At 46.5% G+C, this 17,156-nt stretch overlaps 2 protein-coding genes across 3 annotated transcripts; both read left to right on the top strand.

The window, feature by feature from the left end:
* The first annotated feature begins 19 nt into the window (after window positions 1-19).
* Window positions 20-13,553, top strand: Dora (zinc finger SWIM domain-containing dorado). Of its 2 annotated transcripts, none has more exons than XM_070208435.1 (9): window positions 20-224; window positions 1,387-2,470; window positions 5,550-5,792; window positions 5,860-6,023; window positions 6,130-6,440; window positions 6,576-11,567; window positions 11,656-11,994; window positions 12,061-12,210; window positions 12,288-12,540. In XM_070208435.1, the coding sequence occupies exons 2-9, from the start codon at window positions 2,173-2,175 to the stop codon at window positions 12,508-12,510; spliced, it is 6,720 nt and encodes a 2,239-aa protein (XP_070064536.1). In that variant the 5' UTR covers window positions 20-224; window positions 1,387-2,172; the 3' UTR covers window positions 12,511-12,540. The 2 variants fall into 2 exon arrangements, with proteins under 2 accessions (XP_070064536.1, XP_070064571.1); XM_070208470.1 differs by lacking the exon at window positions 12,288-12,540 and adding an exon at window positions 13,414-13,553 and having other exon boundaries at window positions 21-224.
* Window positions 13,505-14,455, top strand: LOC116651945 (putative mediator of RNA polymerase II transcription subunit 29). Its single transcript, XM_032439485.2, has one exon. It carries the CDS (start codon window positions 13,505-13,507, stop codon window positions 14,453-14,455), a length of 951 nt encoding a protein of 316 aa, XP_032295376.1.
* The last annotated feature ends 2,701 nt before the right edge of the window (window positions 14,456-17,156 follow it).

Below are 17,156 nucleotides of genomic sequence, written 5' to 3'. Positions count from 1 at the left end.
TTTGTCGATGATTTTTTTTACATCACTAGTTCCTAGTAGGAACGCGAACGCGATTTTTGTGATGGATAAAAACAAATTCCCGTATAAATTCACAAAAACTGTGTAAAAATGCAGTTCATGCATACCAAAACCATAACTAAATTCTGCATCGATTTAGAACTATTAATTGGAGTGCATAAGTAGTGTGACAAAGCAAAATTCTTTCGAAACGGGCAAACAAAAAGGTTTTTTCAACGTTTTCTTTAAAGCATTTCGTGCACAAACACACACTAACACATACACATTTGACCACACATACAGGCATTGATATATGTATATCAATATATTGATGTTGTGCTGTTGCTGTTGTTGTTGTGTATGCATGTGTATGTGTGTATATATATAGGTGTGTGTGTGTATGTGTGTGCGGGAGCGGTGCATTAGTGTATATATGTATCTATGTGTGAGCGTGCGTTTGTTCAGTGTTTCAGTCTGCCTGAACAGGCCAGAGCGGGTACGTGTGTGATAAAGAGAGAAAGAGTGCGAGCTCGCGCGCAGGTTTCGCGACAAGGCATAAAGAAGGATAAAAGGAGCGAGCAAAGATGAGCAGAAAGCATAAAAGTGAAAAATAATTAAAGGTTGCTAAAGGGACGCGCGCACGACACGACAACAGTGACGGCAGCAGCAGCAGCAGCAGCAGCAGCAACTACAGAGCAGCTGGTCCTGGTGCAGCGAAAACAGCAACGACACACATACACATGCATACATACCAACGTATGTATGTATGTATATATAAAACTGTGTGACCAACAACAATTGGCCATTTTGGCGTTCTCTATTTTGGCAGTCACACACATATACCAACACACAATCGCAGTCACTGCTCCCCCAGCGACTCTCTCACTCTCTGAATCGCTGCTGCTGCTTATGCTACTGCTGCTGTGGGGGGTACAAATTCACATAGCCGTGAAAAATAGCATGAAACACAACAACGACAATAAACAATAGGCAGCCGTCGCAGTCGCAACAACGCAGCGCGTTCAATTCGTTTGCTCGCATCTGTTTCTTCTTACGCTTCGTCTTGGTGTCTTTTATTAAAGTTTTCTTCTTATTTTTTTTTTTAAATTATTTTTGTTGTTACTTTCGGGCGTCCCCCGCCACACGGCTCGATAACAATCGCTCGGTCATTTGGAAGCTTATGCGTATGCAGTGAACACTCAGTTAGAGATAAGTGCTTGTCGTGACACGAAGCGCCCGTGCTTGCGGCACACAAAATACAGTAATATCAACGCGCACGCACGCAACAAATATTATTTTTTCTGTAAATAATGTGTGTAACAGCTAACTGTGTATTGAAACAAATATTAGTTTACAAAAGTTAATTTCAAAAATAAAATATGCTTTTAGCCCGTTTATCGTGTATGTAGCTGTTCTGAAATCACGCTCCCATCCCCATAAACAAACACACAATTTGACAACAAAAACAACAACAACAACAACAAAAACAACAACGACGACAACAAGAGAGCAGGAGAAAGAGAAAGAATTAGAGCAAAAGTAGAAGGCGACGCTGCACAAGTCCATACAAGCACACACATACATATGTGTATACATAAGTATGTATCTGTAAATAAATAGTTTTGAAATAAATTTGAAAGCATTAAGCAGCACTTGACAACAGGAAAAATTAAAAAAATAAAATAAAATAACAAAAACCCGCTCAACATTTCGCCTTTTACACGAAACAAATTGAGCGTAAATTATCCAAATTGCACTTTACAAAGGAACTTGAAAACGGAACGGAAAATACCAACAACAATAGCAACAACAGCAACAACAAGAACAACAAATATCAGCAGCAAATATCCATCCAAAAGCAACAGAGCACGCGAAAGACCCCTCAGCAGCAGCAGCAGCAGCAGCAGCAGCAGCAGCTGAATCAATCATAAGCTCGCGCACTGCTTACAGTTCAGCTTCAACCTGGCGAATCGCAACGGGAGCAACAACAATAGAGCCGATGCCGCTGCTGGCGGCGCAGCTGGCGCTGGCGCTGCCGCTGTAGCCGCCGCGGGCCGTAATAACAACAATAATAACAATAATGCAGCTGCCGCCGGTGGATCTGCTGCTGGAGGCGCTGGCGCCGATGCAAACGCCGCCGCCGGCGGTGGCGGCAACGAGTGGAATCCGGAAGAAATGGATCGATTCAGTTTCGACGATTCCATACGCTTCGAAGAGGATTCACTCTGCAGCTGGAGCTCTGAGGCGGAATCGTTGTGCAACAATTGGCGGGGCTGGAAAAAGCCCACCACCAACGGCTCCGGCACAAGTGCTGGCAATGGGAATGGAATCGGCCCCGTTGCCAGCGCCACCAACAACAGCAACGGCGGCGCCACATTCGGTGCGGCTGGCTGTGGTCCACCCGGTGCGGGCAGCAACGGCATCGCCAACTCTGCCGCAATGGCAGCCGGTGTCCATTGTGGACGCCATTTCGGTAAGTTGACTACAGCTATATTCCCCATGCCCTAACCAGAATCTCAATACCAATCCTCCATTGAACTGTGGCATCTTAGACCCAATCAAGTCCATGTACTCATAGCTTTCCGTTCATATGTTGAAACTTCGCATGGATCCTCATGGAGTATCCATTTAATGAACGACTATTTGGGTTTTCAATATTTTGATTATTCCGCCAATTTACAAGTATAGAAAAACCTATATCAATTGGTGAAAACTCGCCAATTACGAACTGTTTTGTGCTCTCCTCAGAAACGAGCGAAATATAAACAGGATTGGACATCTATATACATATACTTTAAAGCTTACATTCGGAAAATAGTGCTTAATTTGTATATGAAATGTTTGCTTACTTACGAAAAGAAAAAAGTTGACAACTAAAGAAGAAATATGTTGCAGTTCTTATCAGATTGGGCAAGGCTCGCGTTTAAAGCGATCTGGCAACTACGGTTATTACATACATACGACCAAATTACACGCATTACCTTTTCAATGCATGCCCCAAATCCGTATGCCCATATAGCTATGTACAAGTGTATGTATGCATTTTATACACCACACACACACACACACATCTACATATGTATATGTGTACGTGTTCATGTAAAGATTGGCTTAAAATTGCAGCTACAGCAGCAAAAACACAGCGACAATGCAACAACTATTTCTGCCTGCGCCTCCTGCTTATCGCTAAAGTCAAAATCACGACTTTGCTGGTTACATTTTGCTGCGATTGTCCGTTTACCTTGCGTTACCTTATTCTGTCTGTTCCTCATCTGCACGTCACGTCGTTTTGTATGTGTGTGTTGTATGCGTTGTTCATTGGCTTTGGTCCGTTCGGGTCCTGTGCGCCGCCGCACCATTATCAACATGTAATCTCAGCAGCGCTGCGACTGCGCTGCCGTTGCTTTTCATTGCTCTTTGTTTTGTTATTGTTGTTGCCTTTTCTGTTTGTACGCTAGTTTTTTGCTGTTGTTGTTGTCGCTGTATTTTTTTTTTGATTTTTGTTTTGTTATTGGGGGCCAGGCATCTTACTAGGTGAGCGAGAGCTGCCAGCTGCATTTTTATGCTGTATGTATGTATGTGTGTGTGTGTGTCTGTGTGTGTACTTATGAGTGTAACATTTGTATGCATGTGTGTACCTGTGTTTTTGTGTCTGTCTCGGTTTGAAAAAAAAAAAAAAAAAAACAAAATAATAACCGCAAAAAGTCAATGTGACGTCGTTCTGCTGTCTTTTGCCGCTTCGTTGCTTTAGCTGTCGTTTGTGTCAAGGAACCTTTTCAAGGATAATGCCCAAATAAGTGTGTATGAGTTTACGTCCATATGTATACATGCATTGATGTACATACCTATATTCATTTGTACATTCATATTTCTGTATGTACGGCAACCACAGGTATCAGCACCTGCTTTGGCAAGGCCGACAAGAATTGTAAGGACCGTTGATAACTTTGGTAAAACTATCGTTGCCAGTGCAACTTTGTGCCCATCCATATGTACATGCATCCATGTATGTATATGTATGTGCTTATGTATATAGTATACGCCTGACGTTGCCACATGTCATCTAATTAGTGTAGTGGCGTTTTTGAAAATTTGCTGACAAAGCGAATGCAGCAAAAGACACACACACGCGCAGAACATTGCATTTGTGTTTGTGCCGTTTGCAGGCATATCAGTTTTCATGCACTTCCGGAACCGCGGGCAAATAACACATGTGCAAACTTATGTCTGTACGCATGTGTCATATATAAATTTGACCTCTTTTAGCTGGGTTTTTTCTTTTTTTTTTTTTTTTTTTGTTGAAGGGACAACACTGACAACAGCAGTAAAAACAATAACATAGCGCCACTCGATTTGCAACAGAGACAAATGCATTTTGTAGTTGTTGCTGTTACTCCTTACTTTTGCCTGGTTCCAAAGGCTTGCCTGCCTGCTTGCGCACAGTCCGAAAATGGAATGCGAATAAAGAAGGAATAGGCATGAATAATAACTCTTGACGCTTGTGTTGGAAAATGACTTTGAATAAAATGGTGCCAGAGTGTCTGAAATTAAGCGACAGCGAACAAGCGAAAGAATGAAAACAAACAAACGATGCGCTGGCCAAGCTTGCGTGTGTGTGTGTGTGTGTGTGTGCGCGTAATGCCAACCGACAAAAACTTACAAAATCGATATCGATAATAGGAACGTATTTAAGCTTAAAAACCTAATACATTAGCCAAGACCCAATACGATAGTGAAAACGAAACAGGTTCCCATTAAAATGTTAAAGACTGCTGATTAACTACATATGCACGTTTGATATGTATTTTAATATGTTTGTAAACACATATGTGGGCGAACTTGAACTCTGTTTTCTTGTCGGGTGTGCGCCCAATGTTGCTGCTGTTGTTGTTGTTGTTGTTAATGCTGCGCCAGTTTCTCGTGTTAAAAGCAGAAAAAAAAGGCGAAACAAAAATAAACTCAACTCTTTATTGTTTCTGCTTCTTTGTTTTGCGCTCCAAAGCGGATGGACACGACCTTTATAAATTTTTCCTTCTCTTTTCTCTTCTTTATTGTTTTTTTGCTTACATGTATTGCTTGTATTGTTGATGTGTTGTCTGTCGGTTCATTTGTTTATTTGCATGACAATTTGTAGAATTTTGTTTATCTACAAGTCAATTGCTTTGCGCTTTGCACGTACGTATGTACGTACGTACGTACGTATGTATGTATGAGTGGCATGCAACAAACATTGAATTCAACTTTTTCAACGGCAACAACAGATGGAACGCCATTGACCTCTGCAGCGACTGACTCGCTGCTTCTTCTGCTTAGTTGGTCATTGCTCGAATCGTCTGGGACAGCGTTTGATTTATTTGTGTGCTTGTGCGTGTATTTGTAAATGTATTAAATATTCCTGGAACTATTTCTAAGAATCCCAAGAATCGGCAGCACTTGAGGCTTTCCACCCTAAGTTGTTGCGAATTCGTTTTTAAATTAGTATTCCGTGTGTATCGGCGTTAATATACATAATTGATAACTAATGCTTGACACTTGAAATCTTTTACTTGCAGAGGTCTCGTCACTTGCCGAGTTGGCAGCGCGATGTGTCGCCTCGTATATACCATTCGAGCTGGTGGAACATGTTTATCCGCCCGTGCCGGAGCAGTTGCAGCTGCGAATCGCTTTCTGGAGTTTTCCGGACAACGAGGAGGATATACGGTTGTACTCTTGTCTGGCCAACAGTTCGGCAGATGAGTTTCATCGCGGCGATCAATTGTTTCGTATGCGCGCCGTAAAGGATCCATTGCAGATTGGTAAGTCCAGTAAAGCCAGGACTTCATATACGTTTATGTGATTAACCTCTTTTTTTTTAACTTGCAGGGTTTCATCTCTCTGCTAGCGTTGTGAGCCAAACGCCGCGCACCTTCTTCAATGTAGCTGTCACATTCGATCGTCGCCGGATCTCCTCATGCAACTGCACTTGTACCTCCTCCGCTTACTGGTGCTCTCATGTGGTTGCCGTTTGCCTGCATCGCATTCATTGTGTATGTCCTACCCCTCTTTGCATATTCCCAAACCTCTTACTCATTCTCTTGCTCTCTCTCTCTCTCTCTCTCTTTTTCTTTCTCTCTTACTCTGTTTCATGCACAGCCTCTGGAGGTTTGCCTGCGTGCACCTGTTTCCGAGTCACTCACACGTCTTCAGCGCGATCAGTTGCAAAAGTTTGCCCAATATCTGATCAGTGAGCTGCCGCAACAAATTTTGCCGACGGCTCAGCGCCTGCTGGACGAGTTGCTTAGCGCCCAGCCTACGGCTATCAATACGGTATGTGGTGCACCCGATCCAACGGCGGGCGCATCAATTAATGATCAGACTAGCTGGTATCTAGACGAGAAGACGCTTCACAACAATATCAAGCGCATACTCATCAAATTCATACTTCCGGCGCCGATTGTTTTCAGGTATGTCGACGTGCCTATTTCCCGTAGTTGGTTTTTTTTTTTTAATTTTATTTATGGTCAATCCTTGTAAGGAAATGCCCATATGTGTGGAACATAATCCGTCCAGTTAACACACAGTTTTTTTGTGTATTACAGCGATGTCAACTATTTGACCAATTCGGCGCCCCCAGCGGCCGCTGAATGGACTTCACTGCTGCGTCCATTGCGTGGGCGCGAACCGGAGGGCATGTGGAATCTGTTATCGATAGTTCGCGAGATGTACAGACGCTGCGATCGAAATGCGGTGCGCCTGCTTGAGATCATAACGGAGGAATGCATGGCCTGTGATCAGATGCTGATATGGTGGTTCCAGACCAAGCTAGCACTTATGATGGGCTCCCATGGACACAGCGGTGGCAAGCACTCCAATACACACTCGAATTCCACAGCGCTGCAGCATGCATGTAGTTCACTTTGCGATGAGATTGTTGCCCTATGGCGCCTGGCTGCACTGAATCCTGGCCTGGCGCCCGATGAGCGCGACATGCTGCACGCTCAGTTTACGTCCTGGCATCTAAAGATACTCGATCGTGTGGTGAAGAGTCGCATGATGCCACCATCGTATACGAACAAACATCAACAGAATTCAAGATCCGAAACGGAGCTATTCATTGGCTTCAAGCCGGCCATTGAGGCATGCTATTTGGATTGGGAAGACTATCCCATTGCGGGCGTAACGCACACCCACGACACAAATCCCATTTACTACTCACCCTTCACATGTTTCAAGCACACAGATGGCAAGGGCGATACCTGCGGCCCCAACGCTACCAGCCAGCTGAACGCCACCCAGGCCCTGATGAGCAACAACAAGCACTACAACTATTTTAGCACCTCCAACGATCATGGCATGCACGCGAGCGTCTTCAAGCACCGTCCAGAACGCGGCGGTTATCGCGAACGTTTTGATGCTAGCGGCGCCGAGCTGTTTGGCTCGCCCAACGACCCGCCGTCCATAAACGCTGTTCTGCTACTGGCCAGAGTGAATGCCGCCTGCGGCATGGGCGTTGACCGCGACGCAATGGCAATGGGCGCCAATCCAGTGCAGCCACAGCAGCAGCAACAACAGCATCAGCTGGCCGGCGCAGCCATTACACCCAAATCGAATGCAACAGCCGCAGCGGCCGGCTCCGGTGCATCCGGTGCCGGTGGCGATGGCAATCGTTCCAGCGCCAGCAGCGAGGGCTTCTGCGAAAATGATGACTTTGGCGGCGACAACAGCAGCAGTCACAACTATTGCACAGGGCGTGGTACGGCCACTGTGGTTGGACAGAAATCGCTAACCGAGTCCGATTCGCAGAGCAGCTTTGATGCTGTCTCAGCTGTCTCCGCTATGTCGCAGCAGAGCAAGGATATGCCCATCTCAGTAACGGCAGCAGCAGCCGCAGCAGCAGCTGCTGTTGTTGTGCCTAGCACACCGGATTACAGACAACAGGCGGGCTCCACATCGGACACCTCATCCGCATCATCGGCTTCTTCATCAGCGTCGACCGCCTCGGGTAGCAGCAACAGCTCCAGCTCGTCCATGCTGAAAACAGCTGCCACTTCACAGCAACAACAGCAGCAACAACAGCAGCAGCAGGCCTCACGTCGTCTGTCCAAGGATGAATCCTTTAGCAGCAGCAGCGATGAATTTGTTCAGGTTGTGGGCGTGCCAGTGACTTCGGCAGCAGCAGCAGCAGCAGCATCAGCGGCAGCACCTGGCAGCGATATGACACCCGTGCCCAGCACTTCAGCAGCAGCACGAGCCGCCCTGGCAGCAGCAGCAGCAGCAGCGGCAGTCGCCGTTAACAGCAGCCACAACACGCCAACAGTAGAGCCGACACCCGCAGCAGTGTCAGCAGGAGCAACAGTTGTTCCAGCTGCAGCAGCAGCAGCAATAGCCACAGTCACAGCCACAGCAGGAACACCAGTCGCTGTTGCCGCCGCTGTAGCACCCTCAGCGATGGAACAGCCCTGCAGCAGCGGTGGCAGTGGGACACGTGTGGCGCTGACAGGAGAGAAGCCGCACATTTTCTCGAATGTGCGTCCCTCTGAGGATGCCTGGGACATATTGTTGGCGCGCGCTGAGGGTCTGCATGCCCATGGACATGGACGTGAGGCGTGCATATTGGCAGTGCGTCTGGCTGAGCAAATGCTGGCCAATCCGCCCAATCTGCTCATGGAATTGCCGCCGGCACCGAAGCGCAAAGGCAAAAAGCAGAATGTAAATCCCATATCACATCAGTTGACTGTTGTGGCTTCATCGACGCTCTCCAAGTGCGCATTTCTGTGCACTGTGCTATCTGAGAATTCGGAGCATTTTCATATTGGCTTTCGCATATGTTTGTTTGCGCTGGAAATGCCGCGACCGCCGGCCAGCACCAAGCCGCTCGAGGTGAAACTGGCCAATCAGGAGGCGGACATATTGGCGCTGCTCAAGCGTCTGCCGCTGGGCGCCGCCGAGCTACAGGTAATACGCGAACGAGCCGAGCAGCTGCGCAATGGCACCTTCAAGACGCGCGGCGAAGCATTATTGCCCATCAATTTGGCCACATTCATATTTGATGCGCTCGTCACGCCCGGCGCAGCCAAGTTGGCAACGGCCACATCCGCAGCCGCTGCAGCAGCAGCAGCAGCAGCCGCGGCTGCCGCAGCTGGTGAAATGGTGGGCCTGGCACGACGTCCAAACCCGGCGTTGTACAAGCAACACAGCGAGGAAAACATGGGCTTTGAGGCAGCTGTTGCGGCATTGGGTCTAAAGGCCAATGTCTCGGAAGCGGAACATCCGCTCTTGTGCGAGGGCACGCGACGCCAGCGCGGCGACTTGGCCCTAACGCTACTCTATCACTACAAAGATGAGCCGCGCAAGATAGCCAAGATTATGGAGAAGCTACTGGATCGGGATATACACACGCTGCTTAAAACGCCACTGCTGCCCGCCTACTACTCCAGCCATCCTCCCGTCCGTACGCCCAGCCAGCATCCCATGCGACGCGACGAGCATGACTATAGCGCCGGTGCGGCAGTCGGTGCAGGTGGCAATGGAGGCGGTGCTGCCTTCAATTTATGCGAACTGCTACCCAATGATTATGGCAGCGTGGGCGGCAACAGTCGGCCGCATAGCTCAACCAGCGCTGAGCTGGAGTTGAGCATGTGTGCGCTGAGCATGGCCAGCAGCAGCAATCAATCGTGCAGCAGCAACAACAATGGACAGGGACAGGTACAGAGCCAGGCAGCAGGCCAGAGTCAGGGCATGGTGGGTTGCCAGAACAGCGGCCAGCCTGGCGGCAGTAGCAGCAGCAGCAGCAGCAATGCCAATCCAGCTGGAGCAGCTGCGCCTGGTGCCGCTGCTGGTGCTGTTGCCCAGAACAACAACAATAACAACAACAACAACAACGGCAACAGCAACAGCACGACCAACAGCAACAACAATGCCAGCAGCAGCAGCAGCCGCAGCAAGGAGAGCCGTTACAAGGGCAAACGTGCCTATCCCTCCATACCGAATCAGCCGTCGGAGGCCAGCGCGCACTTTATGTTTGAGCTGGCCAAAAATGTGCTAACCAAGGCCGGCGGCAATAGTTCAACATCGCTGTTCACCCAGGCCAGCACCAGCCAGAATCATCATGGTCCGCATCGTGCGCTGCACATGTGCGCCTTCCAGCTGGGTCTCTATGCCCTCGGCCTGCACAATTGCGTCAGTCCGAATTGGTTGTCGCGCACATATTCCTCGCACGTCTCCTGGATACTTGGCCAGGCCATGGAGATTGGTGCGCCGGCGATTAGTTTTCTAATAGATACATGGGAGGCGCACCTAACACCACCGGAGGCAGCTGGCATGGCGGATCGTGCCTCGCGTGGCTGGGACAACAATATGGTATATCCGGCCGCGGAGCTGGCGCTGTCTGTGCTGCCCCATGCGGCGGCACTCAATCCCAATGAGATACAGCGCGCCATATTGCAATGCAAGGAGCAAAGCGACCTAATGCTGGAGCGTGCTTGCCTCACTGTTGAAACGGCCGCCAAGGGTGGCGGCGTCTATCCGGAGGTGCTCTTCCAGGTGGCGCGCTACTGGTACGAGCTCTACACACGCAATTCGCCCAACAACAGCGCCGCGGATCATGAGCAGCATGAGGAGCAGCTGGAGCATTCGGCTGTTAGCTTGAGTGCACTAATTGAGTCCCAGCAGCAGCATGAGCTGCAGCAGCAGCAGCAACAACAGCAGCAGCAGCAGCAACATCAACAGCAGCAACATCAGCAGCATCAGCAGCAGCATCAGCAGCAGCAACATCAGCAGCAACAACAACAACAACAACAACAGCAGCAACAACAACAGCAGCAGCAACAGCAGATGATGAGCGCCGCTGCTGGCGGTGCAGGTCCATTGGCGGGTCCACCTGTGGTAAGCTCCGCACCGCAGCCATTCCAGCCGGGCGTAGCGACACTGGCGCCCATTGGCCTGGCGCCCTATGGACCATACACTTTCTGTCAGAGCATCTATGCGCATCATCATAATCTCAGCTATCCGCCTGGCCAAATGCAGATGTATATATCAGCTGGTCCGCCGCCGCCACCGCAGCCGCTCTACGCGGGCTACTCGCAGCAGCAGCCGCCGCCGCCGCCACCCACTCAACAGCAGCAGCATCCACAGCAGCAGCAGCAGCAGCAACAACAACAACAGCAGCAGCAACAGGCTCTGGCTCCGCCCACGTCTGTGGTGCATGCAGCGCCGCCGGGTCACCAGCCACCACCAGCGTTCCAGGCGCCGCCACCGGGCGCTTTTCAGCAGCTGCCACCGCAGGCATATCAGACGCTGCAGCCGGGTCCACCCGGACCGCCAATGGGTCCAATGGCGCCCGCCTATTACGGACCACCACCGCCCCCTCCGCCGAATGGACCGCCTGGTGGCGGTGTAGGCGTACCACTGCGCCAGCATCCTGTCCAGCATCCTGCCCAACATCCAGCACAGCATCCGGTACAGCATCCAGCCCAGCATCCCGTGTATCCGTTTATGCAGCAGCAGCAGCCGCCACCACCACCGCCGCAGCATCAACAGCAACAGCCACCATCACAGCCGCCGGTGCGACAGCGGCAACAGCATCAGTTCACGTAAGTATCACAAATGGGAAACAGATGATTACGAATGCCATGGCAGAACTCTAACCATAATTATATATATCTCTGCGCTCCTTTATAGACCCACACAGATGCGCTATCTGCTGGCTGCCTACAACGTTGGCATGCTGGCCATGGAGACGCTGGCGCGACGGGTACATGACGATCGTCCGCAGGCAAAGTATGCTAGGAATCCGCCGTATGGCGAGGACGTGAAATGGCTGTTGCGGATTAGCAAGAAGCTGGGCACACAGTATCTGCATCAGTTCTGCATCTGTGCGGTCAATTCGATTGTCAGTCCGTTTGTGCTGCACGATGTGGCCATCGAGTCGGCACATTATCTGGGCAGGAACAATCATCAGCTGGTCATGCAGCATCTGCGCTCGGCCCTTACGCCGCTCGTGCAAAAGTGCCAGCAAATGTGAGTGAATGCGACTTGCCCCATTAACATGTCACTTCTTGACACTCGATCTTTAATCTCTGGCAGGTATATTCAGTGCATCCATCAGAAGCTATATCATCTGACCCAGGGTGATTATGAGGAATTCGCCAGCATTGTGGTTGCCGCGCGCGCCGCTTTTCAAATCACACCGGAGGGCAGTGCACAGTTCAAGGACTGGCTGCAGTCCATTAAGCGGTCAGTAGTTGTTCATCATAGCACTGCACATCATAATTCATATTGGTCATATCTAAATTTCGCATCTGATACCCTAGCATTACTGACAGAGTATTTGTAGCCAATGGCTATAGGCCGCATAAGCTGCTGCCCTGGCAATATGATGATCCCGATGGTCTTCTTTTTATATGCGAAAACCTTTACAAAAGCCCAAATAGCAGCACCAAGAGCAACAAAAGCTGGAAACGAAGCTTAAGCAAGACATTTCGAAGAGTCTTTCGAGAAAATCCCCCAAGCATAGAAAATAGAAAAAGATTTTAAATATACCATTTCAAGCCATTGTGAGAAGAATTAATGCGACGCTTCTTCCTCCTACCTACCACCCATCCCACCATCTATCCATTCAACTAACCATCCATTCATCCATCCATCCATCCATCCATCCATCCATCCATTCATCTCTAACAAGTTTTATTTCTCAAACTTATTTATAATCGAGCCAATTGTGATTTTAATTATTCATGGACCCTTAGCATGATCTATTTTTAATTAAAATTTCAGTATTTGTATTTGGCGGAAATACTTTGAAACTTTTTTGACCGAGTTTCGAGCGGAACAAACAATAGTTTTATACATTTTAGCCATTATTGGGCTTTATATTAATCGAAGCCAATTGGGAAGCATTCACATTAGAGTTGCAGGTTAATTCAAATAATAAGCCAATTTACATATATTGTCGAGGCTATTCGAAATGTTGTCATGAAATGTAAGACATAGAAGAAGACAACTTCGAGACCATTGTATATATACATATATACACATATAAATATATATATATATATATATATACGTAGATCCGTAGTAATAGCCGAGCCGTTATAGAGTCACGTCCGTCTGTTTGCTTCTACGAAAAGACTCTTCATTGTTGCAGGCATATGTCAAAGTTGGTTGGGTCGAACGACGATTTATATGTATATATATGTATAAATGAGATAAATGTATCTACAAAGTTATTTAATCCTGGTCGTGCACAAGATAGATAGATGTAAAAGTGGGAAGCTTATCAAATAACTAGAACTAATAGAAATAACTAGAACTTTAAGACAATGAGAAATAATATAATAGACTGATGAAGACATAGCTAAGGGTCAAAGCCAAGCTGTGCAACAATTTGTTGTTGTTTTGTTAGTTACACTTAATAATTGTTTTATTTACTGTTTACAGCTCAAAGTCGTGCAAAAAGGAGCTCTGGACACAGATCAATGCGGCGCTGCAAAGCAATTCCAAATGACAAAGACTTGACTCCTGCAATCTGATGACGGCAACGGCGGCTGCAGCTGCGGTTGCGGCGGCTACGACAACAACGACAACAGCAACAACAATTGGTGGGGTCGCTGCAGTTGCCGGCAGCATTGAAACGGCGCCGCCGCCGCCGCCGCCAATACCGCTGGTAAGGGCAACGCCTGGTAATGGTAGCACCAACATCAACGGCAGCGTCAACATAGGCAACAACGCCAGCAGCAGTAACAACAACAACAACAACAGCAACGGCAGCAACAACAATAACGGCAGCAACATTGGCAACAACAACAGCAGCAATGGCACCAGCAACAACGATCAGACAACAGCGCAGGCGCATCATCATCATCACCATCATCATCATCGGCATCATCATTTGCTGGATACGCCCTCGAGCAATGCAGCCGTTGCCGCTGCCGCCGCCGCCGCCGCCGCAGCCGCCGCAGCAACCACAACAACATCCGCAACAGCAACATTAACAGCGCCAGCAACGGGCCAAGTGTACGAGCGCCTATGCCGGCCCAGCCATGTTGTGACCCACCCAGCGGAGCAACAACAACAGCAGCAACAGCAACTACAACAACAACAACAACAACAACAACAACAACAACAACAACAGCAACAACAACAACGCGCACCCCTGCCGACTGCACAACAGCGTCCAGCGGTGCCGCCGCCGGTGCCGTTGCCGGTGCCGATGCCGGTGCAGCAGCTGCCAGCGGCAGCGAGTTCGGTGCCGGTGCCAGTGACGATGCCGTTGCCGTTGCCCGCACATGCTTATCAGACAATGCCCGGCTATTATCAGGCGGCAGCGCGACCGATGCCGCATCACGCGCATCCTCACGCGCATCCACATGCGCATACACATTCGCATACACATCCCCATCCGCATCCGCATCCGCATGTACATCCACATGCGGCCTACCACCAGCTGCAGCCGCTGAGCCACTACCATCAGCAGCTTTAACAACGTATCGCAGGCGCTGCCCGCGGCTGCTTTGCGACTCGCGCGTCTCATGCAGCAGCTGCAACGCATCCAGCCAGTGGAACAGCAACAGCAACAAGCAGCTGCTGCTGCAGCGTTGCCACCGTCGCCACTGTCGCCACCTCCGGCAACGTCAGGTGCTGCTGCCTTGAATCGATCAAGCAGCCGCCGGCGCCGCTCCTTTGAGGTGCGCACCATGACGCTGCTCATGATCCTGCTGCTTCTGGTATTATCGCTGGGCATTGGCCTGCCGCTGGTGCTGCTGCTGCTGCTGTTGCCGCCGCCGTCCATGTGGCAGCTATAGGGCGCAATCTGGCTAGCTAAATGCAGTGCGATCTCAGCGCTGCGCCACATTTTAACACCCCCACACACAAACACACACACACACACACAGACACACACACACACACAGACACAGACACCACCGCACTTAGTTCATGTTATAGGTTATCTCTTGCTCTATATACATGCATATATACATACATATATATATATATATATATATATATATATATATATATATATATATTATTTTTATAAATTACTTTTATTTTTTGTTCAACGCAATAGCAAACAAAAAAGGGGTAAAAACAACAACAACAACAACAAATGCAGTTGATGTGTGTGCATTTTTAGACTGAGATTTCTGCCAACACACAAAGCAAGCATTCAACACACACACACACACACACACACGCATCCACAACACACAACACACATTACACAGATACATACACACACACAGCTACAGCAAAACTCACTTCAAAATGTGTTCAGTTAAACTAACGTTATTTTAGACATCTACTTATCAAATAGTTATACAAATTTATATATTATGAAGCTATATGCACATATATATATATATATAATTTTTTTATTATTTCTATTCTCTCTTATGTTCTAACCTTTCATCTTTATTGACCGCCTCCTCCTCCCTTTAGCTATAACATTTTCCACTTATCATACATTATATAATTTAAGGCAAATATTTTTTTTTTATATATACATATGCAAACATATTTATATATATATATGTATATGTATATATATATATATATATATATATAATATATCATACTATAGAAATTGAAATGTAGCTAAGCAAATTTTAGGAGTTTTAAATTTGTTTAAGCCAGACCACTCACCGATCAACTTAAATCGAAAAATCGCTAAAAAACAAAAAAAAAAAAAAACAATATTATAATTTATCTATTATGATGACAAATTTTAAAATGCAAATTGTTTATTTTCCTTTTTTTTTTTTTTTAATATAAGCTAAATATTTGTCTAAGATTTCTAAGTTGTAATTGTGCCGAAATGTTGGCGATTCTAGACAACGATTATATGATTATGTGATCTTATGGCCATGCAATTGTTGAATTTGTGAGAATTCGAATATTTATTTGTTAGTAAATAAAACATTTGCTTAAGCGGCGCCCGCCCACACAGGACTCTCACGCGGGCGTGGCGCCTCTTCAGACAAATGTTTGCTTAACAAATTGAGTGTGTGTACTTGTTCGCAAGACATTTAATAAAATTATTGTAGCCAAAACTCTCGGCCAGAAACAAAAGCTTGCACAAATATTTAGCAATTTACGAAAGAAAAAAAATGAAAAGGAAAAACACATTTCTCTCATGATGCGAAACGAACAGAACGAAACGGAACAGAACATAAACACAATACAAAATACATATTTTTACATAATTATTTATAGTTTATTTTAATTCAATTCACCCACACACACACACACATACACATACGCACGCTCACATGCACATAAAGCTATTGTTAGGCGTGACAAAAAAATGAATGGACAATTAGTAAAGAGAGCGCATCGCAGCAGCCAAATGAAACAATCAAGAGCGCAGACATAACGCACAGAGAGTTGTGCTTTCTCTTAAATTTGGCTTCGTGACAGTGCACTTTTTCTGTTGCAACAAAAGTTTTCAAAAACTCACACACACACACAGATATAATTACGAGAGAAATACATACAATTTTTGTATTTTATATGAAACCATATACATACATATATATATATATATATATATATATATATATATATATATATATATATATATATATATATATATATATATATATATACATATATTTTTACAGCCTATTTACACGCAGTTAGAATTGAAAAGAAAGAGAACAAAGTACGAAAAAAGTAATTAGCAATTGTTTATTTTTGATTGAGTTTTATTTAGTATGCTTTATCTTACACATAAATCATTTTATCTTAATGCTAAAATTCTTTTTATTTATACACATTTTCTTGCAAAAGAAACAAAAATACAAAAAAAAATTTTTATATACATACAAAAGAAATCAAATGCAGTTTTGAATAAATATGGTTTTTTGGATTTATTTCAAAACGCAGCTTGAAAAAAAAAAAAACAACAAAAAAAAGAAGAAAAGAACAAAAACCGCAAGACACAAAAACTTAAAAGTTTGTTTTATTTCGTTATAAATATTTTTAATTTTTTTTTCCAGCTTACAGAGTTTGGTCCTTATGTGTTAAGTTATTCTCTTATAATTTGCCATTTGTTATGGCCTTGCCACCTTGTTGAAAAACTTGTTGAGATCGCCTACTGCAGCAGCGCATAAGGCCAAAGCGAGAGCTAACAGCAGGCAGAGAGATGAGCTTCAGTTTGCTCGTGACACGACCTTATCATA

Source organism: Drosophila virilis, chromosome X, assembly GCF_030788295.1.
Source record: "Drosophila virilis strain 15010-1051.87 chromosome X, Dvir_AGI_RSII-ME, whole genome shotgun sequence".
Taxonomy (NCBI): domain Eukaryota; kingdom Metazoa; phylum Arthropoda; class Insecta; order Diptera; family Drosophilidae; genus Drosophila; species Drosophila virilis.
The sequence above is the reverse complement of the archived record's forward strand: the minus strand, read 5'-3'. Positions and strand labels throughout refer to the sequence as shown.